Here is a 27205-nt window from a genome sequence, read left to right on the forward strand (position 1 = left end):
CCCACGTCTCCTGCACTGGCAAGTGGGTTCTTTACCACTGAGCTGCAAGGGGAGCCCAGCTAGTATTTTACTTAGGGTTAAAATGTTATACTTGCGAACCTAGTTACGAACTTGTATGTATAGCCATTAGAAAATATTTATTATTACTATTTTTAGTGAAAGCATTACAAGCAATTCTTCTGAACCAGTCACTGAGGTTCACCGTCTTGGGTTTACACTGGAGCCGGTATAAGCAAAGCGCCGCCCACGCCAGGGAGGGGTAAGCATGAGGTACGGTAGTAAAATCAGACCCACTTAGAGCCATGTCTGAGGGCATTGCAAACAAGACAGCATCTCTCAGCCAAGCCCCTGGATTGATGCTGACAAGCTGGGCTGGAAGGAAATCCAGGAGGCCAATTACAGCTTCTCCGTGGAAAGCTCAAAGCCAACCTGTAAAAAGCACTCTCAGGTACCATCAAGCCGCCGCATCTCAATTAGACCCTTGCAGTGTCTCCTTGGAGAAAGTGCATGTGTGTTCATCGCTTGATGGGTCATTGCATCTTCCTTATGCAGTGAACACAGGTCTCTCCCACCACACTCTCTCAGCACCCCGTGCCCTCCTCCCCACGTCTACAAAGCCCTAATGCTAGGTGCCCTCTGCTCTGCACTGTTGTCTGCCAGGTCTGGGGGCTGCAGAATGCTGCATCAATACAGCGCTTTCCCCACAATTCTGACTTCAGCGTTTGTAATCACTTCCTTCTCTCTGAGGCTAATGAAGAGACTTGCCGAGGGTCACGGTGTCAGTTGAGACTGGCACCAACAGTAAATCTGGAAGGCGTCATTTGTAGTTTGCAAGAAACCCTACCTGCAAAAAGATCCCCAGAGGCTGGAGTTACAGATCAGCACTTCTTGACTATTTTCACATTATGGTCCCCATAGAAAGTCATGTTTGTATAGCACTTGGGGTGATGAGCTGCTCGCGGCTGGAACTGACCCACAAAAGCCCACACCTGGCTCAAGGGTGGGATGCTCTGCTGTAAGGTGGCCTGGACCGTGTCCATTCGGATTTGTGATGGTCTTGATCTCTTCAACATCACTTGTCTCCGTCCAGGCAGGAGACTAATCCTGGTAGGGTTTGTACCTGGGGTGTTCATAGCTCAGAGCACGGGCAGGAAGTAAGGGACCAGTACCCACAGACAGCATCTTTGTGGTGCTATGGGCTTTGTATACACTGTGAAGACACCTAGCCTAGAGGCTCCTGAGAGCCATCTTCACTGTTAGTGCCAAGGGAACTTTTTCCATTGTGTTTTATTTTATCTTTTCTTTTTTTTTTGGCCATACCCCACCCAACGGCACGTGGGATCTCAGCTGCCCAGCCAGGGATCGATCCGGTGTCCCCTGCATTGCAAGGCAGATTCTTAACCACTGGACCACCAGGGAAGACCCTGTGTTTATCTTTAAATCAACTTAAAATCCACTTGTTTTTTTCCTGGCCTTATCTTATGCCAAATATTATCTGTGAAATTATGATTTTTATATGCTAGCAGACACTTATTACTCTACATGTATGAATATATACACAAAACCGCTAACGTGTTTTTAAACTTCTTTGAATTTAATTCCATCTTAAGTCCTTTGGCAGCCACTGGAGGTATGAATAATACAGTTTGGGGAAAAGCATTGTTGTTTTATTGAATCCTCACGAGTCGATCGGTTCTTACACACACTGGCATACGAGCATTGTTCCCATTTCTCTGTTGGGAAAACCGAGGTTCAGGGAGTTTGGGTAGTAATAAGATCATGCAGAGAGTGAGCGACGGCGCTGGGATTTGAACCCAGACCCCCACTAAAGCCACCCTGCGTCTTTGCCCTCTGTCATTGGCGGGATCGCTGTGTCCATGCGCCCCCTTACTGCAGCCTTCTTTTCCCCCGCAGTCCACCCTGGGCTTCGTGGCTCTGGTCCTCAGCACGCTGCACACGCTCACCTACGGCTGGACGCGCGCCTTCGAGGAGAGCCGCTACAAGTTCTTCCTGCCGCCGACCTTCACCCTCACCCTCCTGGTGCCCTGCGTTGTCATCCTGGCCAAAGGCCTGTTTCTCCTGCCGTGCGTCAGCCGCAGACTCACCAAGATCCGGAGGGGCTGGGAGAAGGATGGTTCCGTCAGGCTCACACTGCCAGTGGACCGCGCCCTGGCCCAGAAGACAAGCCACGTGTGACGGGCCTGCACCCAGCTCCGGGGAACCAGACGCAGGCGGGAGAGTGCCCGGAGTCTGCCAGGACTTCTCGATCATGCAGGACAGCAGAATCACACACAAGTTGGTGGGCCGAGGTCTGGATTCCTGGGATGTGTGCGGTAATATTCAGAATGACACGCCTGTGTGTGATATATATGTGTCCACATGTATTTCATATAGATAAAAAAAATTTACAATTATACTTACTTAGCTCAAAAGTTGAGTCCCTGAGATTTCAACCTGTAGATTTGAAAGCCAGTGCCAGACGTTAGGAGAAGGGCAGCTCACACCTGGGACATCTGCAGAGAGCTGAGCAGACTTGGCACAGAACAGGCAATGATAGGCTGGTACTTTGATTCCGTCCATGTGTGCGCCTCCCTGCTCCCCGCCCATTTTGCTCCTTTCCCTAGGGGTTGCAGAGCTGAGGCTCTCTGGTGGCAGGGCAGACAGGGGCTCTGCCTGGAGCCCAATCCAAGTGCACAGGGCTGACCAGTCACCAGGGGGCAGGGTGCCGCCCTTCCTTCGGCTGCAGCAGAAGGCCAGGTGGGGTTGAGGGCAGTGGGGGTGAGCCCAGGTCTGTGCCCAGAGAGCCACCTGAAGCTTCATCCTTTGCCAGGTTAGGAGGTGGGAAGGGGGAGCGACTGGGGCTGAGGCTGCTACCCCTAATCCTCCCTGAGCTGGGGAGATTTTTTTTTCCTAAAAGTCAGAAATCACCCCACCAGCTGCAAATTGATCCTCCTGTGGGAGTGTGAAGTCACCTCCTTAGCAGAGCCACTAATGAACCCCGTCTTGAGAACAAGTGTACCTTTTTTTCTTTAAGTTGGTGATGACTGTTATTTAAACCAGTGTGCCTTCTCAGCTTGTAAATCATTAGTGTGAACGTCTCCCCAGGAGCAGACCCTCTAAAAGTTGGTTCAAGGGGGAGGGGGAAACAAGGCCTGCCTTTCTCAGGGCCCCAGCCAGAGGGCTGAAGGATGGATAGTCCTCACTGGATTGTCCTGTGGAGGGACACTGGGGACTCTTTAAATTTCCTGCTGCCACCAGGCAGAGAACCTGCCTTCTGAACACCCCAAAGCTATACTGGCTCCAAGTTCCTCCTAATGCAGGGTTATATTTCAAAATAGCTATGGGGGGTCAGGTGGGAGGTCTTTTTTCCACCAAAGCTACAAACTGGAAACACTGCTGCCCCAAAGCACAAGAGAGGTCACAGGACATGTGTCCTTGGATTGTATGCTGTCCCTCACTGATTGATACTGAAACCTTTTATCTCCCCTGTGGAGAGAAACAGCTCTTCTCGGCTAAGCCCCCAACCCCTGGCAGCATCGGGATGACGTGTCATCTCTGAACACAAAGGGGTGCGGTCCTGATGGAAGACATCAGTGAGATGTACCCTGAAAGGGGGTGTTGGTCATGCTTATATTCTTAGGTCTCCCAGGCCAGGGGGCATCCCGTTGTCTGTCGTTCTATCGCAAAGTCGTGTCCGACTCTTTGCGACCCTGTGGACTGCAGCTCACCAGGCTCCCCTGTCCTTCACTATCTCCCAGTTTGTTCAGATTCACATCCATTGAGTTGGTGATGGTATCTAACCATCTCATGAAATAAAGAAAGTCAGCTGGCAAAAGCTGACCCAGGAGTGCCACAGAACGAATGCTCCTGCCTCCCCATGGAGACTGCATGAGCTCATGTCTGTGGAGCGCATTAGGGTCCTTGAGTGAAAAGGAAAGAAAAAAAAAAAAAAAGGAGCCAAGTGCAAGCATATCTCATTAGGCCAGTGACTGATGGAGGGAAAGCAGTGCAGACGAAACTGCCTGCTTCCTGTGGATGTCTTCCGTCTGCTGCTCAAGAGCCGGGCGGCATGAGCTTGCCTCCCAGATGGGCCCTGATGGCGCGGCAGCCTTGGCCTCAGAGAAGCTCGCTGGAAAGGCAGTGGGCGAAGCACAGATTTCAGCATTTGCTTGACAAAAATGCCCATCAACTTCCTGCTGATAGGAAGCAGGGAGAACACGGGCAGCTGGGACTCACCAAGGATTGTCAGCCCCACTCAGTATTGGCTGCCCTTTTTCTCCGGCCCTCCCTGGGCCTGGGGTGTTTCCTTACACCAAAGACGCTGACACAGAGCCAAGTCTAACATGCTCCCTCCCCTTCCCTGCCCACCTTCCGCTGCAGGGGCTCCTCAGGGTGGGGCAGGTGCAGCAGAGGGCCTGACCACACCCCAACCGGACAATCAGCTCATGAAAGGCAGGGTGGGCTGTGCATTTGGCCTTGACCTGGTGTCATCTGCTGTTCTTCCGTACCTCATCAGGCAGCTGACAACCGCACCCCCATGAGAGTAAGTCACTCCCTTCCAGCCTGGGAAATTCTCTGTGCCTCTGGGTACAAAAGTGCCTGAACCAAAGTGCTCTGGAAACCTGAAATGCCATGGTATGAGGTTGAACGTTTAAAATCTATGCTATTGAAACTGTGTGTTTTGTTTTTACCTTGAGGAGCTTGTCTGAGAAGCAGCAAAAATAAACACCTAGCCTTCCATGAATTTCAGGCTGTTATTTCTGTCTCATTGATCACCTGCCCATTCATTGGTTCATTGGCCCAGTAGTGGGCCTTCTGATTGGAATATGCTCTGAGTCAGGTCGTGTGCAAGGTGAGCACAGAATGATCTGGGCTAGCACTCGCCTCTGAAGAAGGGACATGCAGACCTGCAGCAAGAAGGCCAGTGAGGACACAGATGAGATCCAGGTGACAGAGTGCCGGGGTGGTGAAGGGAGTACCAGGAAGACTTCCTGGAGGAAGCGGTGTCTGTGCTGTGGTCCGATTAGAGCAGCAGGGCTCCTAAACTGTAATGTGCACAGGAGTCGCGTCAGGATCTCGTCCACACCTCGGTTTGGATCCGCGGGTCGGGAATGAGGGCTGTGCTTCTTAATAAGTTCCCAAGTGCCGCACACAGTGTCGATCCCCGGACGGAGTGACAGGGGCTTCGATGGCTCTCTTAGACTCTGCTGTGCTACAGTCTACAGCCCACAGCCCGTGTGTGTCTGCTCCGTTAAGCTTCCCCTGGGCTCCAGCTCCCTGGCTGCCCTGCTGAGATACTGCTGATGCTGCTGCAAACCCTGTTCTCTTCGAAGTAGCGGGGGACAACACCCCCCCAGCCTCAGTCTCGCCCTCTATGTGCTCCTTGTAGGGTGCTCCCAGGTGGGCCCACACACTGCCTCCGGGTCCATCAGGCAAACAGGAACTGTTCACAGAACACCCACCTGTCACGCAGTCAAGCTTTTCTCCTGAAGCCACCAGAATTGTCTTGTACCAGGGAATAAAAAAGAAACCCATGTGCAGAAAGCAATCTAGTGGTTGAAAACCATTTCTTGGGAACAATAACCAAGAGATGGCCTTGCCATTTTGAGCCTGTGAAAAGAGTTTTCCAAAATAAGAACCACGGCCAGAAAAAAAACTTCACTACAAATAATTTTCAATAGAAAAACAAAATCTTGTACTTGGAGGTTTGTAAGCATGCATCTTCCCACGCATAAGGCTGGGAGAGGTAGGTTTAAAAAGAAGGGATAAAGTAGATGAAAAAAAATATCCATTATTTTGGTAGCTCACATAAGAACTAGGGAGCAACCAAAATAACTCATATTAGTTAAAGAGAATTATCATTCAGCTACTTGAAAAGCTGAATGTATTTCAAAAGTAATGAAGGGGGACACTGGGAAGTGCAGAAGCTCACTTGCACTGGATCTCTTTAGAAAGAGGAAATTGGGACTGCTACAGCAGAAACTCTCAATCTCACCAGACGAGCACCAACTTTTTCTAACAAATATGTTGAAAATTCCTTTCTATGAATGAAATTCAGAAATAATATAAACTACTACATGTAGGGTTTTCCCAACCCAGGAATCATACCCACGTTTCCCGCATTGCACGCAGATTCTTTACCATCTGAGTCACCAGGGAAGCCCTTTAAATCAACATAAGGTCTTAACTGAAATATAAAGTAGAAACAAATCCAAAGTAATTTACACTAACATATCAAACCAGTCAATCCTAAAGGAAATCAGTCCTGAATATTCATTGGAAGTACTGATGCTAAAGCTGAAGTTCCAATACTTTGGCCACCAGATGCGAAGACCCTGATGCTGAGAAAGATTGAAGGCAGGAGGAGAAGGGGGTGAAAGGATGAGATGGTTGGATGGCATCATCAACTCGGTGGACATGCGTCTGAGTAAGCTCTGAGAGCTGGTGATGGACAGGGAAGCCTGGCATGTTGCAGTCCATGGGGTCACAGAGTTGGACACAACTGAGCAAGTGAACTGATATATATAAATGTGTGTGTGTGTACATATATATATATACAATACTAATAATGAGTAGAAATTATTATAAGTAATGATCTTACAGTGAGTAAGTTGGTATTGAGAGAAACACAATGATATTCAACTAAACACTGTTGACCCTCTTTAAAACTAACATTTTAAAATAAGGGCTAAAGAAGTGTGAGAGAGAGAGAAAGAGAGTGTGTGTGTGCTCATGTGAATGTTGGAAACAGTGTTGAATCCTATGGAGAAGTCAAGTAGGGTAAACAGCAGTAAATGTCCACTGAATCTGGAAATATGGAAATTTTAGGGTGAGAATTTCAATGGAATGTTGGGGATAAAGCAAAGTCTGGGAATGAGTGAGAAGTAAGGAAATGGAGGCTATTCTAGATACTATTTTAAGATTTGGCTGTGAAGTAGGGGAGAGAAAGGGTTGGAGAAATGGAGGGTTAGGAGAGTTGGTTATTTTTTCCCATGGTTCTGATCTGAATATGTTGTAAATGTTCTGGAAAATAACAAGATGAACTGGAGTCTTTCATGAAGAGAGAGAAAGAGGTCAAAGTTCTGGAGGGTATAAGAAGAGATAAGGTCTAGAGCATAGGTGGCTTTAGTGCATGTATTTGAGAAAACCGAACTCCCAAAATTGGGCTTCCCCAGTGGCTCGGCAGTAAAGAATTTGCCTGCAATGCAGGAGCCGCAGGTGACACAGGTTTGATCCCTAGGTTGGGAGAATCCCCTGGAGGAGGGCATGGCAACCCACTCCAGTATTCTTGCCTGGAGAATCCTATGGAGAGAGGAGCCTGATGGGCTCCTCTGTGTGACCTCTGGTAGGGTCACACAGAGTCAGACATGACAAGCGATTTAGCAAGTACACACACACCCCAAAATTGGTAACAAAGGCACAAGTAGGCAGTCTTTGAACAGAGACTACCCTCCTCACTCTTCCAGCTTAGTGAAGACTCCAGACTTCTGCAGCCAAGGACATAGGACTCCCTCTCCTCAAGCTACCATTGAAAGGGTCCTATTCCTAGGAGAGGCAGAACTTCAGTGTTTCACATCCTATACCTAGCTGCCTATCAATTCATTCACTCAGTCATGTCCGACTCTTTGCAACCCCATGGACTGCAGCACACCAGGCTTCCCTGTCCATCACCAGCTCTCAAAGCTTGTCCATCAAGTAGATGATCCAACCATCTCATCCTTTCACCCCCTTCTCCTCCTGGCTTCACTTTTTTCCAGCATCAAGGTCTTTTCCAAAGAGTCAGTTCTTCAAATCAGGTGGCCAAAGTATTCAGCATCAGCATCAGTCTTTCCAATGAATATCCAGGACTGATTTCCTTTAGGATGGACTGGTTGGATCTCCTTGCAGTCCAAGGGACTCTCAAGAGTCTTCTCCAACACAACAGTTCAAAAGCATCAATTCTTCGGCGCTCAGCTTTCTATATAGTCCAACTCTCACATCCATACATGACTACTGGAAAAACCATAGCTTTGACTAGATGGACCTTTTTCAGCAAAGCTAATTCTAAGCAAGTGTCATTGAGAGGTGGAGGCTCCCTTCTTATGTTCAGCCCCCACATTTAGAATAGAGGTTATTGCCCAGATGTGGCATGCTGAAAATACTGGGGCCCACCTGCCTTGCACCATCCTATGTGAAGGCTTCATGCCAGGAGAGACAAGCCAAAGCGGCTACAGGCTGTTGCCAGCACATTCCAGTGATCACTCAGCTCCTAGAGAAGAGGTATGATTCAGAGAGAAGCTTGTCATTGTCCATGCCTGCAGCTCTGGAGCCCTGGCTCAGTGATTTCGGCTGGGTGAGAAGCAGACTGTAAAATAGGTAGTTCCTAATCTCCCCCCAAAGGAACTGATTTCATTTTCAGTAGGGCATGGAAAACTTCAAATCTAAGAGCACTATCAAGAATAGTGAAGGTTTTGGTGAAAGACAATGAGAAAGAGATTCATGGATTTTTAAGAAAACACAACCTAAACTGTAGGATAGCTAGTTTATGAGAGACTCAAAGAGTAGGACTGCTGGGAGGAATCCTCTTCCAGTCAGAATATCAAACATACCTCAGAAACTATTCTTCCAAAGGAGCCACACTTTGATTGGATTAGTTTGTAGGACAATTTATGCCCTAGAGCATTATTAGAAACAATAGAGCAATAAGCTTGCAATTAGTGGGGTTTAACAACTGAGTGTGGTCAGGGAAAGAAACAGCACGACCAATACCACCATCATCCCAAGGTGAGTGTGGAAGTATCCAAGCTGGGTCTTCTGATGCCGAAAACTCAGCCTCTATGCACTGATGCCAAATCAAATCTTGGAGACGGAGTTTGGGGTGAATTAGAAAAGAAGAGCTTTACTGCTTTTCCAGGCAAAGGGAGACACAGCAGGCTCCTGCCCTTGAAAACTGTCCCAACCTGGGGGGATTTGGTGAGGAGTTTCATAGCAATAGTTCAAGAGTGGGGCTGCTGATAAGGATCAGGGTGTGTGCGGGGCCTGCATTCCTTTCATCTGCTCTCAGCTAATCTCTTGATGAGCTTCTCTGGTTCCTTTCATCTGACTTCAGATGGTCTTCTCTAGAATGAAGAACTGCTGACATCTTGCATTTGTTGGGCGTTTTAGTTCTATAAAGAGCTTACGGATATTGCTGTGTGTATCTGGAGGTAGAAACAGGACCCTGCCCCAAGACTGCACTGTTGTTTCTTGGCTGTGCTTTCTTTGTCTCTGAATCTCCTCCCTTCCCTGATTAGCAACTGTTTGAATCTGCTCTTTGGGACACAGGGAAGGTCATGGAGGGTGGGGTTTGTTCCCTACAAGCAAGGAATGGGGACACAGAAATGCTTCTATACCCGGGAGGCCCACAGGGTCTTGCTTGGTTTCACTCCCTGAGGAACAACATCAGAGACTTCATACTTTATAGGATGGAGAAAATAAATATTGCTAAAATCATCCAGTCACTAAAAAACAAACAGGCACACAAAAATAACAGATCTTGGTTGGGGAAGAAGGGAGACGAGTACCCAGAGTCCTACACTATATCATCTCAAATGTCCAGTTTCCAACAAAAAATTATGAGGCATGCAAGAGACAGGAAAATGTAACCCATACACCTTGGGAATAAAAAACAACAAAAGCTGTCTCTGGAAACAACCAGATATCAAATTTCACAGAAAGGACCTCAAAATACCCATTATAAATGTGTTCAAGTATGAAAGAAAAATGAAGATATTCACAAACAAAAACCGAGATAATTCATCATTAGTGAACCAACCCTACAAGATATGCTAAGGGTTGTTTTTTTTTTTTCGGACCGAATTAAAAGAACGCTAGACAGTAACTCAAGCTCAGATGAAAAGTAAAGAACACCAATAAAGGTAAGGACAGAGGTGAACACATAAAGGTATTTTTTATTTGTAATTTTCTACCATCTGATTTAAAAGACAACACATAAAACAATCATTATAATCTTAGTTTACGGGCACACAGTGTATAACAGTGTAATTTGTACAACAATAAACAACACAAAGGAGAGAGGATGGAATTTAATATATATGTAGGGGCAAAGTTTTGTATAATACTGAAATTAAGTTGGTGTTAACCCCAACTTAAATTGTTATAAGTTAATATGTTAATTATAATTTCAAAGACAACCAATAAGAAAATAATATATAGGAAGAGAAATGACAAGGGAATTAAAATGGTACACTACAAAATGTCCATTTAACACAAAAAAATAAATAATGGGGAAGTTGAGGCACAAAAGAGAAGATATATAGAAAACAAATGGCAAGATGGGAGACATAAGACCTACCTTATAAATAATTACATTATATGTAAAAAGATCAAACACTCTATTTAAAAGGCAAAATGGATTGTTTTAATGAGTCAACTATCTGTTGGCTACAAGGGAAACACTTCAGATTCAAGATCACAAATAGGTTGAAAGTAAGAGGATAGAAAAAGATACTCTATGCAAACAATAACCAAAAGAGAACTGTCATGACTATAAGAAAAAAGACAAATAGACTTAAGACAAAATAATTTAATGGAGTCAGAATCTTAAAATAATAAATGAGTCAATATACCAGGAATATATAACAGTTATAAACATAAATGTCCTAATAACCTCCCAAATACATGAAGTAAAATTGTCAAAAGTGAAGAGAGAACTAGACAATTCAAAAATAATAGCTGGCCCTTGGCTAAGAGGAGACTCTGCCTTGGGCCCGCCGGCGTAATAAACTGCACTCCACTATCTGCATTGTCCTTCTGAGTGAGTTTGTTTCCCGGAACGCGTGGCTATAACATTTGGTGCATTGGCCGGGAAGCTCCTCACTTTGAGGAGACAGGTCTCATTTGAGGCCACCCCGAGGCTTTGTGGCTTGAATCTCCCAGAGGGGGGAAGGCGCCTCGCCCCTCTGGAAGAATTCAGCCTTTCAAAGCCCGGTTTCTTCACTTTGGCAGGTAGTGGACGGCAGCAGGGGAACTGAGCGCTCAGGTGAGGAGGAGCCCACCCAGCAGGGTGGAAGAGGGGGCCTGATCACCCCCCTGGGAGGGACCAGAAGCAGCGGGGACCCACAGGAGCCTGGAATAGGCAGGCGGCGATTGCTTGGTACACAGGTTGACGAGCATGCTAGGGTTTAGGAAGGAAATTTGTGATGGTCATTTAGGAGGTGTTTCCACGCCGTCTCGGGGAAAATTATTACTAAGCGATCACCAGGGGATTTTTAGGATAGGAAACTGGTCCTTGTATGCTCGTATTCTGCCCTCCCCCAGGAGGTGTCCTGTCTGCTGTGAAATTCTTGACCCCCTCGGAATTGTTAGGCTAGAAGGAGGGGGATACAGAAGTGAGTATGAATTGGCTTTTCCTGAGATGGCCTGGGTCATGGGATATTTAACCCATCTGTGTTTTCATCCACACCTGATCAAGCCCACCAAGGCAGAATGGACTTTAAGGGAGAAACAGTCTTGGACCATGTGATGTTCTGGTTCAGCTATGCTGACCGGCAGGCGAAGACACGCTGATCCCCCTTCTCCCTCTGGGGTCTGGCAGGTAAGGCTCTTCTCACCCCAATTAGGAAGGAGGCAGAATGGTAATTTAAGTGTCACTGAGTGGAAATGTGAGAAGTACATAGGGTACTGAGAACTTCGTAGACAGAAAGAAAAGGAAAAGTACAAGAAGGTCTGAGAAGGTAAGCAAGATGGGGGGAAGTGAATCTAAGGCAACTGTATTGGAGTGAAAATTTTAAAGAAGGGATTAGGAGGAGACTATGGGGTGAAGATGAAGCCTAACTGCCTCCACATACTCTGTGAGGTCAAATGGCCCCCTATGGGAGCAGGATGGCCACCAGAGAACACCGTGAACTTAAAAATAGTGGAAGCAATCTACACAGTAGTCACAGGAGAGCCAGGACACCTGGATCAATATCCATCTATTGACTCATGCATGCCTAGTGTTAGCTTGAGACCCTCCTACTTGGACAAGGTTCTGTATCCAGAAGGGAAAGGGAAAAATATTAAGGGCACAAAAATTGACTGATGATAAAAAAGGAAATTCTACAGGATTTGGACGGAGATGACCTGACCCCTCCCCTGTGCTGGATAATGACACGCCTGCCTCCCAGTGCTTCACTAGGACCGGAGGCCGCCTTAATGCCCGATCCAGGGCCAGGTGAAGTTTCTGCAACAGCCACTGCTCCTCCGCCAGCTTTCCCAGAGTTCGTAGAGCCGCTGTTTGGGCAGGCTCCGATCCCGGTGACAGAAGCCTCTGGCCAACACTTCCAGGATCCGGCTCCAACTGAACCGCCCAAGCTATACCCGCCTCTCCCGGTGAGTACTGACAAGAGGGGGAGGGAGACGTTGGAATTAAGCAGAGACCACGCTCTGCCAGAGAGCTGGAGGGAACGAAAGAGAACAGACAAGAGACTTCCAGTGCAAGCTGCTGCTCTGGGAAAGTCTATCTCGGGCCCTCCGGAAAACCTCATCTGCCCCAGGGACAGGACAGTCCTTCAGCCAGTCCCAAGGGAGGCCCTGGGCCCGTACAGCCAAACCAGTGTGCCCGGCGCCGAGCTTTTGGCCACTGGAAGAATGAATGCCCTAAGGCAAGGAAGGAAGAGGAAGCTCCCGCAGTTGTGGGGCTTACTGACTTGGAAATTAACTAGGGCTGCCAGGGCTCAGAGATATCAGGTCCCTGAGAGCCCATGGTAACCGTAAAAGTTGGGGACCAAAACATTGACTTCATGGTGGATACAGGAGCAGAACTGTCGGCAGTAACAAAACCTATGGCACCTCTGTCCAAAAAGACTGCCGCTGTTACTGGGGTATCAGAAGAAGAGATGACTAAATCGTTTTGCCAGCCCAGAAAATGTCAGATGGGGGGGCGGGCACCAAGTGATTCATGAATTCCTCTACATTCCTGAGTGCCCAGTACCCCTGTTGGGAAGAGACTTGCTCTCCAAACTAGGAGCACAGGTGACTTTCTCACCTGAGGAGAGGCCCACCTTCTGGATGGACTCTATGACTTATTTGCCCTCTCTCTCAATACCAACCCAAGATGAGTGGAGGTTGCATGAGCCTCTGAAGGCAGAACCGGGTGGGCCGGACAGCATGAGAGAGCTAACTCAATTATTCCCTGAGGTCTGGGTGGAAGACAACCCCCCCTCCCCCCAGGCTGGCTGAACATCACGCCCCAGTGATAATGGAACTCAAACCAGGCACCATCCCGGTTAGAGGGTGCCGGTACCTGCTATGGATGGAGGCCTGAACTGGCATATTGCCCCACATCAATAGATTGAAACAAGCAGGCATTCTAGTAGAGTGCCAGTCGGCTTGGAATACGCCAATCCTGCCAGTCAAAAGGGAAGGAGGACAGGACTATAGGCCTGTACAAGATCTCAGGCTAGTCAACCAGGCTACTGTGACTTTACACACCACTGTTCCAAACCCCTATACCTTACTTAGCCTCCTCCCACCAAGGACTAAAGTTTACACTTGCCTAGATCTCAAGGATGCCTTCTTCTGCATATGCCTCGCCCCAGCGTCACAGCCCATCTTTGCCTTTGAATGGGAAGATCCAGTGGGGAGCACCAAACAACAGCTCATCTGGACTCCCCCACAAGGGTTTAAAAACTTCCCAGCCATCTTTGAGGAAGCCTTGGCTTCTGACCTGGACTTATTCCATCCAGAAGAGTATGGATGTCGGCTCCTACAATACGGGGATGACCTGCTGCTGGCTGCCGAGACCGAGGAAAAATGCTGGAAAGGGACAAATGCACTGCTCTAGCTGTTGATGGAAGCAGGTTACCGGGTGTCGAAGAAGGCACAGATCTACAAAGAGGAGGTAAGGTATCTGGGGTTTGTTTTAAAGAAGGACTCAAGGTTCCAGACCCTAATTGGGTCCTATATACTGATGGCACTAGCCTGATAAAACAAGGACAACAGCTGTTGGGTTAGCCAGAGCAGAAGGGGCCATCAAGACTGAAAAGAGAGGGTGGGAACTGCCAAGTGGCAAATTATTGGTACCGGAGGAGCTGGCACACACTCTGGTAAGCCAGACACACCAAGCGACCCACCTAGGCCATGCTGCCTGCTCACAGGTGAATGCTGCCTCTTGGGGATTCAGACAAAATCCTCCGGTATTCAGCTGAAAGGCACGCTGCCCCTTGACCACCTGGGAGTGGACTTCACTGAAATGAAACCTCACTGACACTACCATTATCTGCTGGTCATGGTATGTACGTTCCCGAGATGGGTAAAAGCTTTTCCTACCTGGACTGAAAGAACATCAGAAGTAGCCCGGTGCCTGCTTAGGGAAATAGTTCCCAGATTTGGATTTCCTACCAGCATTGGATCAGGCAATGGCCCGGCTTTTGTAGCTGATTTAGTACAACAAGTAAGCAAAACTTTAAACATCAAATGGAAACTGCACACTGCATATAGGCCCAGAGTTCTGAGATGGTGGAATGAGCCAACCGGACACTTAAAGAGACTCTCCAAGTGGATCAGAGAGACTGACTGCTCCTGGGTGGACTTGCTTCCGACGGCTCTGCTCAGACTCAGGATGACCCCACAGTCCCAAGGCTATTCTCCATACGAAATTGTGTATGGGAGGCCTCCTCCCATAATAAAATAGGTGTCAACAAATTTGCCTCAGGTAAGGGGGGATAGGATTTCACAGCAGATGGAACTGGATAAGGTAATAAATCGGGTAACTAAGTTTGTACAAGAAAGGGTGCCGTTCCCCGTTGGGGAACAGATTCATGAGTTTACACTTGGTGGCCAAGTATGGGTCAAAGATTGGAAACATGATTTGCTAGCCCTTTGGTGAAAGGGCCCTTATGTTATTCTAACTACCCCTACTGCAGTTAAAGTTGCAGGTATTGTCCCTTGATCCATCATACGAGGGTGAAGAGAGCATACCACGCAGACCCAGAAAACGCTGAGTGGACTGCACAGAGGGACCCCACTGACCCTCGAGAGACTAAGACCATCCTTAAGAAGAAGGAAAAGAAGATCCCGGACGAGCCCCTTCAGGATGAAGCCGCACAGTCAACTCCTGCTGCTTGGCCTCACCAACGTGATTTTGAATTTAACTTCTGTCTCAACTCAGGACAACGTTTACACCTCATGGGCACATTCCCACACGGACTTCCACAACACCTACAACTTCTGGGTATGTAGGACTATGCCTCTGTCTGTGAAGGATGGACTTCCTTGGTGGGTGTCACCGCTCCGCCAAGCAGATTTTAAACCACTCTGTTCTTTTCTGGGATGACAAAGAGACTTTCCTCTCTTGTCAATCATAACCTCTCCTTGCTCTCTTGGTGTAAGACCTACAGTCAATAGACTCGGGTCATGGGGTTACATTTGATATAAATGCTAGTGTAGCAAAAGCCTAACCTACAACAAGCCCCAGTAAATCTACCTTATTTACATGCTAGGTGGACAAGATATGTGTTTCAATGGTATGAGTATATTGCTGCCTTTTTCGTACCCTCTGTAGGGACAACAAATATATTATGATTAAAGTAGAGGCCTTGACTAATTTCACAAACAGGCCCTCCTAGATAGAACAGAAGCCATCCAAGCCTTAAATGAAGAGCAAATCTAAATGAGAAAAGCGGTAATTCATAATAAAATGGCTTTGGACATACTCACAGCTGCTCAAGGAGGGACCTGTGCTATAACTAAGGCTGAATGTTGTGTATACATTCCTGACTTATCTGACAATGTATCGACTACTTTAGATGACAAGAAAAACCAGGTAAAAGCAATGTCAAATGAGAACATTCCTTTCTGGATTTCGGTCCTATCTTGGGTGAAGAGCGATTGGTGGAAAACTATATTTACCACTGTTATAGTTGCCTTGATAGTTCTGCTTTGTGGACCCTGAGTTTTACAATGTATTGTGAACTTTGTAACCTGAAGGTTGATGTCATTCTCCCTAATTGGCAGTTGGAGAGCCAGGCTGTAATATATCCCTATGAATGATGCTCATAATATGAGTTAAGAGCATCAAGAGGGGGGAATGAAGAAGGAATTCATAGGGCCTGGACTCCATCTCAGGCCTGTCTGTGCTGATCGTGCTCGGCCACCTCTCCAGTGGACTCTGAACTCTCTGCTTAGTGCCCGTGGGAACGACAATGGAAGGATAAGACCCCCTCCAGACAGGGGAATCTTGAAGATCACATCCAGGTTACTCATCACCTAAGAGAAAACAGACACTAATCACCCCTGCCTCCGGACACTGTCTATCAGAATGTAAGCACAGGCTTATCGGTTATTAACTGGTTGGAACGTAACCGTGGGCTTATTGATTATTATCTGTTTAAACACATAACACGTGAATGATGGGGATATTGTGATTGTATTTACCCTTCCTTTGTAAGCATCAAGGGATTGGGCTGGTGGGTTTGGACACATACACATGGGGTATAAAAGATTTTCACAAATGCTGGTCAGGGCCCTTGGCTAAGAGGAGACTCTGCCTTGGGCCCGCCGGTGTGATAAACTGCACTCCACTATCTGCAAAAAAAAAAAAACCAAAAAAAAACAAAAATAATAGCTGGCGCCGTCAATAGCTCATTTTCAGTGATGGGTAGAAAACCTGACAAAAGAACAATAAGAAAATCCAAGATTCGAACACTATAAACCAATCAGACTTACACATATCTGTAGAACACTCCAACAACATCAGTGTACACCTTGTTCTCAACCACACATGGAATATTCCCCAGGACAGACTATACATTACTTCCAATAAAATTTACCAGTTCCAATAAATTTTAAAAGACTAAAATCATACAAAGTATGTTCTTCACAATGGAAAGAAATTAGAAATCAATAACAAAAATAAATTTTATGAATTCAAAATATCTGGAAATTAAACAACATAGCAATGGGTCAAAGAAGAAATAACAAGGAAAATTAGAAAATATTTTGAGATGAATGAAAACAGAAACATACCAAAGCTTGTGGTGGTTCAGTCGCTAAGTCATGTCTGACTCTTGCAATCCCGTGGGCTGTAGCCTGCCAGGCTCCTTGTCCATGGGATTCTCCAGGAGAGAATACTGGAGTGGGTTGCCATTTCCTTCTCCAAAGCTTAGGATATAACTAAAGCAGTGGTTAGAGGAAAGTTATAGCAGTAAATACTTATATTTAAAAAGACTAAAGACCTCAAATCAATAATCTGAATAAACTAGAAAAGCAAGAGCAAACCAAAATAAAAAAGCAGAAGAAAGAAAATGATAAAGACTGATGTGAAAATAAACTAGAGAATAGAAAAACAATAGAATCAACAAAACAAAAAAATTGGCTCTTTTAAAAAATCAACAAAATCGATAAACAAGATTGATCAAGAAAAACAGAAGCCTTAAATCAGTAAAATCACAAATGAAGGGAGGACATTACTACCAACTTTACAGAAATAAAACAGACTATAAAGGAATACTATGAGCAACTATACACCAACAAATTAGATAGCCTTCTAGGGCAAATTCCTAGAAAGTCACAAGCTATTGATACCAAGTCAAGAAGAAACAAAATCTGACCTATAACAAGTAAAAAACAATGAATTAATAATCAAAATTGTTTTGATTACTTTCTACCCAAAAAAAGGCCATGACAAGAAGGCATCACTAAATGGATTCTACCTAATGTTTAAAGAAAATTAACAATAATCCTTCACAAACTCTTTCCAGATATTGAAAAAAATATGTGTACACTTGCTATTAGAGGTTGAACTGAGTCCCCCCTGAAATTCACATGTTTAATTTCTAACCCCCAGGACCTGAAAATATAACCTTACTAGGAGAGTGTATCTTTACTGAGGTAATTAATTAAAGTGAGGTTATCAGGGTGGGCCCTAATCCAATGTGTGTGTATCACCTATTATAGTTGTGTGTAACATATTAGGCAGAGGAACCAAAAATCAAATTGCCATCATCTGTTGGATCAAAGAAAAACCAAAGGAATTCCAGAAAAACATCTACTTTTGCTTCATTGACTACACTAAAGCCTTTGACTGTGTGGATCACAACAAATTGTGGAAAATTCTTATAGAGATGGGAATACCAGACCAACCACCTTACCTGTCTTCTAAGAAACATGTATGCAGGTCAAGAAGCAACAGTTAGAACTGGACATGGAACAACAGACTGGTTCAAAACTGGGGAAATAAGTACATCAAGGCTGTATATTGTCACCCTGCTTATTTAACTTACATGCAGAGTACATCATGTGAAAATACTGGGCTGGATGAATCACAAGCTGGAATCAAGATAGCCAGGAGAAATATCAACAACCTCAGATTTGCAGATGATACCACCCTAATGGCAGAAAGCAAAGAGGAACTAAAGAGCCTCTTGATGAAGGTGAAAGAGGAGAGTGAAAAAAAATGGCTTAAAACTCACCATTCAGAAAACTAAGATCATGGCACCTGGTCCCATCACTTCATGGCAAACAGATGGGAAAACAATGGAAACAGTGACAGACTTTATTTTCTTGGGCTCCAAAATCACTGCAGATGGTGACTACAGCCACGAAATTAAAGACGCTTCCTCCTTGGAAGAAAAGCTATGACCAACCTAGACAGCATATTAAAAAGCAGAGACATTACTTTGCCAACAAAGGTCCGTCCAGTCAAGGCTATGGTTTTTCCAGTAGTCATGTATGGACGTGAGAGCTGGACTATAAAGAAAGCTGAGCACCAAAGAATTGATGCTTTTGAACTGTGGTGTTGGAGAAGACTCTTGAGAGTTCCTTGGATCCAACCAGTCCATCCTAAAGGAAATCAGTCCTGAATATTCATTGGAAGGACTGATGCTGAAGCTGAAACTCCAATTCTTTGGCCACCTGATGCGAAGAACTGACTCCTTGGAAAAGACCCTGATGCTAGGAAAGATTGAAGGCAGGAGGGGAAGGGAATGACGGAGGATGAGGTGGTTGGATGGCATCACCAACTCAATGGACATGAGTTTGAGCAAGCTTTGGGAGTTGGTGATGGACAGGGAAGCCTGGTGTGCTGTAGTCCATGGGGTTGCAAAGAGTCGGACAAGACTGAGCAACTGAACTGAACTGAAGATAGAGATGCAGACATAGAGAACAGTTTGTGGACACAGTGGGGAAAGGAGAGGAGGGATGAATTGAAAAAGTCACACTGAAGTATATACATTACCATATATAAAACAGACAGCCAGTGGGAATTTGCCGTATGAAGCAGGGAATTCAAAGTCGGTGCTCTGTGACAACCTAGAGGGGTGGGATGGGGTAGGAGGTGGGAGGGAGGTTCAAGAAGGAGGGGACACATGTGTACCTATGACTGATTCCTGTTGATGTATGGCAGAAACCAACACAACATTGTAAAACAACTATTCTCCTATTAAAAATAAAAAAAACACAGCTGATTAAGAAAAGAAGGGAACTTCCTCACCCTGATAGAGGGCATCTATGAAATATCCATAGCTAACATAGTGGTCAAAGACTGCTTGATTTTCTCCTGAGATCGGGAAGAAAACAAGTATATCCACTCTTCCCAACACTCTACTGGAGTTCTGTCCAGGGCAATTAGGCAGGAAAAGAAATGAGAAGGCATTCAGATTAGAAAGGAAGAAGTGAAACTATCTCAGTTTGGAGATGACATTATCTTATATATATGAAATTGTACAGAATCCACTAAAAAAATTGGAACTAATAAACCAATCCAGCAAGGTTACAAGATATAAGATCAATATGTAAAAATCAGTTGTGCTCTATGTCCTAGCAATAAACAATATAAAAATTAAATAATTCCATTAATAATACCACCAAAAAGACTAACTTACTTAAGAATAAACTTAACAAAAAGGTGTGAGTACACTTAAGTACACAGAAAACTATAAAACATTACTGAAAGAAATTAAATAAGTTCTAAGTAAGCAGAAAGACACCCCATCTTCATGGATTAAAACACTTAATGTTGTCAAGATGACAGTGTTCCCCAAATTGATCTACAGATTCAGTCAATCTCTATCAAAATTCCATCTGGCTTTTGTGGGGTTTTTTTTCAACAATTAATAAGCAGATCATAAAACTCATATGGACTTGCAAAAGGCACAGAACAACCAAAACAATTTTGAAAAGAACAAAATTCGGATGACTTACACTCCCCAATTTCAAAACTTACTACAAAGCTACAGGAAATAAGACTGGCATAAATATAGACATATAGGTCAATGAAATAGAATTTGGACTTAAGAAATAAACCCATATACCTATGGTCAATTGCTTTTAAACAAGGGTGCCAATTGATGGTGAAAGAATATCTTTTCAACAAATGGTGTGACAACTGGATAGTCACACACTAAAGAAAGAAATTAGACCTCTCCCTCATACCACATATAAAAATGAACACAAATGGATCAAAAACCTAAACTTAAGAGCTAAAATGATAAAAGTCTTGAAATAAAACATAGGTATGAATCTTCATGACCATGGATTAGGCAATGATTTCTTCAATATGACATGTAGAGCATAGAAACACAAGACAAAATAGATGAATTGGAATGAAAAACTTCTATACTTCAAAGAACATCACCAAGAAGTGAAAAAAAAACTCACAGTATGGGCAATAATATTTGCAAATTGATAATATTGAGTCCGAGCTCTGCAACAAGAGAAGCCACTGCAATGAGAAGCCAGAACACTGCAACTAGAAAGTAGTCCCCACTCTCCGCAACTAGAGAAAACCTGCACAGCAATGAAGACCCTGCACCGCCAAAAACATAAAAATAAATTGTTTTTTAAAAATCGCAACTGAGGAGGAACTGCCAGAAACAGAATCCGCAGGGAGCAGATCAGGGAAATAGAGTAAAGGGGGTGGGGAGAAGAGCCTGATAAAAGTAATCTGGGGATCGCAGGAAGTGAGGTGCCAGAGTTCTTCAATACTTAACAAAAACTACAGAAGAGGATGCTCCAAAGTTGTAAAATTAGAACAACTCTTAAATTATACCTCCTTCCTATAAGTTCGGGAAACCTAATATCATGTATGCATAAGTAAGAGAAAAGGATTGAAGTCAAATCCTGTACAGTTATTCAAAGAAAAATGAGGAGCAGAAAAGCATCCCTGTAGATCATAAAAGCAGGCCAGAGAAACGCATCGATGAAAACAAAAGCCTAATAATTCAAAGTGGCAAGAGGAGGGATAGGAAATGGGATGGGGGCGTACAGATGAAAGGAGATCTAGAAAAGACATTTTAAGAAAGAAAAGATAAACAGGCAAAGCTAAGCTGTAGTGCTTAGGAATGATGACCGTGCAACAAAGAAGAGTGAAGAGGTGATTAGCACAAAGTCCAACTGGAGGAGGGCGCGGTGACTATCCTGGGCTTTGAGGTCAGAGTAAGTCATCTTGCCATGGGGGTATTTAAAGTGTTCAGCTTTTAATTCATGAACTTTTCATTTTTTATGCTACATATACATGAATATATGTGTATACTGTTATGTTAACAACCAAAACATTTTTTTTAAAGAATGGTCATAGCCATACTGTTCACAATTGACCCAAACTAGAAATAACCATTGACAGGTGAATTCATGAATAAATTGTACTATTCAGATGATGGCCTGTTTATTATTCAGCAATGAAAATAAACCACCTATTGCTCCAATGAAGCTTAGAAACATAATATGGAGTGAAAAAAAATAGTAAAATACCATAAGCTATATGATAGCATTTTTTTATAAACTTCAGAAACCAAGCAAAAACTAAACAACACTCTGATTAGATTACATACATATGTGATTTTAAAAACTATCTTAAGGAAGCAAGGGTGGTAAACATGAGATTTAGGGTGGAATACACATATGGGATTTTTTTAACTACTCTTTTAAAAAGCAACAGAATGGAAACCCAAAATTCAGGATGGTTTTTATTTTTGTTTTTTTTGTTTTTTTTTTCAGGATGGTTTTTATTTAGAAGGAAGCAAGAAGGATGGGATAGGAAAGGTACCCACAAGCTTTTTTTGTAAGCTCAGTAGTGGGTTAATAGTGTACTTTCCCATTATTGTTTCATAATTTACAAATACGTTTACATTAAGAATTTATCAGCTCTGGACACAAAGAATAAGAAATTTTAAATGTAATTATCTCTTTCATCCACCATTCATTCATTCAGTTACTTAACTCATGGTTACTGTGCACCCACTCTATGCCAAGCACTGTGCTAAGTTCTAGGATGGATTAGTGAAAAAAACAGACACTGCTATTCCCCTCTCATAGCTCACCACTTTCTAGGATTTATCATGTCACTGGAGATGGTGATGATTATGAAGCAGCTTTTTAAAAATCTACAAACTAAGAGCCAGTACAATCCATAATCAGAGCAATTAATTTCAGGATAACTGGGAGACACCTTCTTAGCATCATTTGAAGGAGGTCATTTTAAAAGTAACCAGCCAATACATCCAGAAAAGATGAAAACTTCAATTTGAAAAGATACGTACACACCAATGTTCATAGCAGCACATTTACAATAGCCAGGACGTGGAAGTCACCTAACTGTTCATTGACAGACAAACGGGTTTTTAAAAATGTGGTGCACACATAGAATGGAATATTACTCAGCCATTACAAAGAATGAAATAATATCCTTTGCAGTAACATGGATGGACCTAGAGATTATCATGGACTTCCCAGGTGGCGCTAGTGGTGAAGAACCTACTTGCCAATGCAGGAGATGTAAGAGACACAAGTCCCATCCCTGGGTGAGGAAGATCCCCTGGAGAAGGAATCAGCAACCCAGTCCAGTATTCTTGCCTGGAAAATCCCATGGACAGAGGAGCCTGGTGGGCTCCAGCCCATGGGGTCGCTCAGAGTTGGACAGGACTGAAGCAGCTAAGCTACTAAGTCAAGTAAGTCAGACAATGACAAATATCACGATATCACTTTTTTGTGGAATTAAAAAAATGATACAAATGAACTTATTTACCAAACACAAACACTCACAGACACAGAAAACAAACTTATTGGACTTCCCTGGTGATGCAGTAGGTAAGAATCCACCTGCCTGCGTAGGGGACCCGAGTTCCATCCCTGGTCCAGGAGGATTCCACATGCTGGAGAGCAGCTAAGCCTATGCTCGAGAGCCTGGTGGTGAACCCACACACCTCAACTGCTGAAGCCCACATGCCCCAGAGCCCACAGGCTGCAGCTACTGAGCCTGCATGCCTCAACTGCTGAAGCCCACGCGCCTCGAGTCTGTGCTCGGCAACGGGAGAAGTCACCGCAACGAGAAGCCTGCACACCGCAACTAGAGAGTGGCCTCCTCTCTCTGCAGCTGGAGAAAGCCCGTGTGCAGCCATGAAGACCCGGTGCAGCCAAAACAAATAAATAAAAAGAGAAAGCAAACTTATGGTTACCACAGGGGAGAGGAGTGGGAAGGGATAAACTCATAGTTTGGGATCAGTATGTACACACTACTTATATAAAATAGATAAATTAAAAAAAAAACAAGGTCCTACTGTATAGTACAGCTATATTCAATATCTTATAATAACCTATCATGAAAAGGATCTGAAAAAGAAAAGATACACACACACACACACACATATATATACACACACATATGTATAACAAATCACTTTGCTATATACCTGACACTAACACATTATAAATCAACTATACTTCAATTTAAAAAAAATTTTTTTTCATTTATTTTTATTAGTTGGAGGCTAATTACTTTACAATATTGTCGTGGTTTTTGCCATACATTGACATGAATCAGCCGTGGATTTACATGTGTTCCCCATCCCGATCCCCCCTCCCACCTCCCTCCCCATCCCATCCCTCTGGGTCTTCCCAGTGCACCAGCCCAGAGCACTTGTCTCATGCATCCAGCCTGGGCTGACGATCTGTTTCACATTTGATAGTCTAATTACCAGCCAACAGAAGACAGCAGAAACACTAGGCAGGAACTCTTAAGACAGTGGTTCCCCAATGCTACCAACTCGGCTCCATGAAGGAGCTTTCATTTGTCTTAGAAACATACTAAACACATGTACACACGTTTGCACACACGCACACACACACAGATCATCCCGAGCTCATGTCCTCCCTGCGTTTCTTGTCACGATCTCCTTTCATTTGTGTATTGACAATGTTAAAGGAGCGTTGTTGAACTTTGCTACTACTTAGGGAAGTAATGTGTTTACCTGATGAAATAAAGAGCTGACAAATTCAATCAATCTCTAAGACTTAAGTCATTTTTTATTTAAATACCGGAGTCTGAGACTTATTGTCAAGAGTTATGTTCAGACCCAGCATTTTTTTGCTGAAAGAGAATGTAGGAAGCCTGAGTTCACCTTTAAGGAATAAGTGACTGAGAGTGTAACGCCATGGCTGAGACCTTGCTGGGTTTTAGGAGCAGCCTGGCCTGGTCTCCCAGCCCAGGTCCACCCCTGTCAGCAGGGTGGCCTGGAAAAGTTCCATAGCATACCCCAGACTCAGCTTCCTCGTCCTGGGATGGGGATGAAAACCACCACAGAGGCTGTTGAGAACATTTAAAGAGATAACACAGGTTAAAGAAAAGAAGATGAATGAATAAAGATGTGGTACATAGATACAATGGAAAATTTTGAATATGAAAGTGTTAGTCGTTCATTCTTGTCCAACTCTTTGTGACTCCATGGACTGTAGTCCACCAGGCTCCTCTGTCCATGGAATTCTCCAGGCAAGAATACTGGAGTAGGTTGCCATTCCCTTCTCGGGGGGATATTACTCACCCATAAAAAAGAATGAAACATTACCGTCTGCAGCAGTGTGAATAATAGAGATTATTATACTAAGTGAAGTAAGTCAGAGAAAGACAAATATCATATTCTACTTATTTGTGGAATCTAAAAAAAATGTTTCAAATGAACTTATTTACAAAACAGAAACAGACTCACAGACAAAGAAAACAAATTTGTGGTGACCAGACAGGAAGAGAGTGGGGAGGGATAAAATGGGAGTTTGGGATTAACATATACACACTACTGTATATAGGACAACAAAGCCCTACAATATAGCACAGGGAACGATGCTCAACATCTTACAATAACCTATGACGACCAAGAATCTGAAAAAGAATACGTGCACACATAAAGCTGAATCACTGTGCTTTACTCTAGAAACTAACATGTTTGTTTGTTTTGTTTTGCCTTTGTAACACAGCGCTGTGAATCAACTATATTTCCACTAAGAGAGAAAAGAAGGAACGGTGCTGATCAAGCTGTGTGGCTCCATTCCTGGTCCGTAACAGCAGTGAAAGCAGCCGTGTGCACACGCATGTACGTGTGCATGCACCTGTGAATTCATGTACATATTACTACAAATGCATCATCTACTGCAGCAGGAGGTCTCTACAACACAGTCAACCTGCAAGAAGTTTTATCTGCAGCTCCAGGGACCCTTCGGGTGCAGCGCGTTGTGCCTGAGGTTGACTGCTTAGTCGGCCAGTCACTTCCTCATCCTGCAGGCCAGGTGAGCTACCAGCGATGCTCATTTTAGTTCACCGTCACCATTTCTGCCATTTCCAAGTAGCAGGAGAACCTCTTTTTCTTTTTTTTTTTTTTTATCTTTTTTTTTTTTCCTCTCATTTTCTTCATATCATGTTTTTTGAATCAGCTCATTTTTTTTCCCTTGAATACATCAATTTTTAAAGCATTCCTTCTGGAGAGGCAGTGGTGCACAGAGGTTAAGAACAGTCTGGAGTCAAGCTGCCCTGGTTTCAACACTGCTTCTGCCACTTCCTAACCTGATTTAACCCCCCTGTGCCTCAATTTCCCCATCTATGTGATGAGGGTGGGCTTCCCAGGTAGCGCTAGTGGTAGAGAACCTGCTCGTCAACACAGGAGACATAAGAGACCTGGGTTCAACCCCTGGGTCGGGAAGATCCCCTGGAAGAGGGCATGGCAACCCACTCCAGTACTCTCACCTGGAGAATCCCACGGACAGAGGAGCCTGGAGGGCTGTGGTACGGGGTCACAGAGTCAGACATGACTGAAGTGACTTAGCATGCACACAAGCATGATGAGGGTGATTATAGTTCTTATCACAGAGGTTTACAATCAGGTTGTGAGAAACAAGGGGCTGTCTCTTTATAAAGTGCCTGAAACAGGCCTTCCACAGAATAAATGCTATATGAGTGTCTGCTAAGTAAATGCCTCTAGTATAAATGGAAAACCAGTACTACCTTCCATAAAATCTTAAATAAAATCTTAGAAACAAAAGAGGGCTTACTAAGTCTAGCTAGATATTTACCTGCTAAAATGCTTAGTGGACTGGCCCTGGTATCTTTAAAAATATAAAACAAATAAGAAGGAATCAGGCGAGGGAAGTCTTAAGCAGCAGAGTGAAGCCTCTTCTCCACTCAACCAGAAGGCCAGGAGGGCAGGTAAAACAAGAGTAACTTTCTCAGAACCACCAGCAATCATCCCCAGAGATACTAGGAGTCGGCTGTATGTGCTCTGAAAAGTTCTGGAAAGGCCATTAAGATGGGAAAGTGAGAGGTGTTCCAAGGAGCACATGTAAATGGAAAATGAAACCGACCATTCCTGTGTCGGCCTATTTATCACAAATACCCCTATATTAAGAGCAAAATACTTTATGCTGACAGGTTGGCTCCAAGGCAGAGAGTCTGTTCTCACTTTGACCTGCAGCTTCCTTGTACAAGGTGCTGGCAGTGAGCCTGTCACTCAAGCCCCCTCTCCATCCTTCATCTGGAGGTGACTCAACACTTCCCAGTAGGTGACTCCAGGTGACGGCCTGCGGCCAGCTTGCCTTCTCTTCTCTTTTGCAGGCAGAGTGGGCTTAATTTTCATGTATTTATTCTTTCAACCACCAGCGTCACCTGAGACGGGTGGCTGGAGGGGTAGCAATAGATTTGGGATCTTGGCGCCTCTGATCCTCCTGTTCTGTGTGGCCCAGGTTACGAGGGCCTGTAACCTGTCCGTCTCAATGGGTCCTGACGGACGGGGTGAGCACCTTATACAGCCTCCTTCCAGAAGAGGATTAAAGGTGATGTTTAGAAAGCACAGCTCCATCCCTGGAGGGAAGATGCCAAGAGATAGCAACACACAGTTCTGCATAATCAGTTCAACACCAACACAACAAAAATGAGAAAGGAAGATTAAAAACTAATCCACATTTCATAGCACTGGGGGGTGTGATGAAA

The 27205-nt window shown here is 44.5% G+C and overlaps 1 protein-coding gene and 1 long non-coding RNA gene across 3 annotated transcripts in view; one reads left to right on the forward strand and one right to left on the reverse strand.

The window, feature by feature from the left end:
* Window positions 1-4744, forward strand: part of STEAP3 (STEAP3 metalloreductase) — a 52314-nt gene extending 47570 nt beyond the window's left edge. For both annotated transcript variants that reach the window (XM_043894433.1, XM_043894434.1), the window contains exon 5: window positions 1915-4744. In XM_043894433.1, the coding sequence (XP_043750368.1) occupies window positions 1915-2196 (282 nt within the window). In that variant the 3' untranslated portion in view covers window positions 2197-4744. The remainder of the gene's footprint in view (window positions 1-1914) is intronic.
* On the reverse strand, window positions 4012-10788 carry LOC122688444. The gene is made up of 2 exons (XR_006339458.1): window positions 8152-10788; window positions 4012-5610 (listed from the first exon to the last, which is right to left on the reverse strand). It is a non-coding gene; the product is annotated as an uncharacterized LOC122688444 (long non-coding RNA).
* Window positions 10789-27205: the final 16417 nt, after the last annotated feature.

This window comes from Cervus elaphus, chromosome 33, assembly GCF_910594005.1.
Source record: "Cervus elaphus chromosome 33, mCerEla1.1, whole genome shotgun sequence".
NCBI classification, from domain to species: Eukaryota; Metazoa; Chordata; class Mammalia; order Artiodactyla; family Cervidae; genus Cervus; species Cervus elaphus.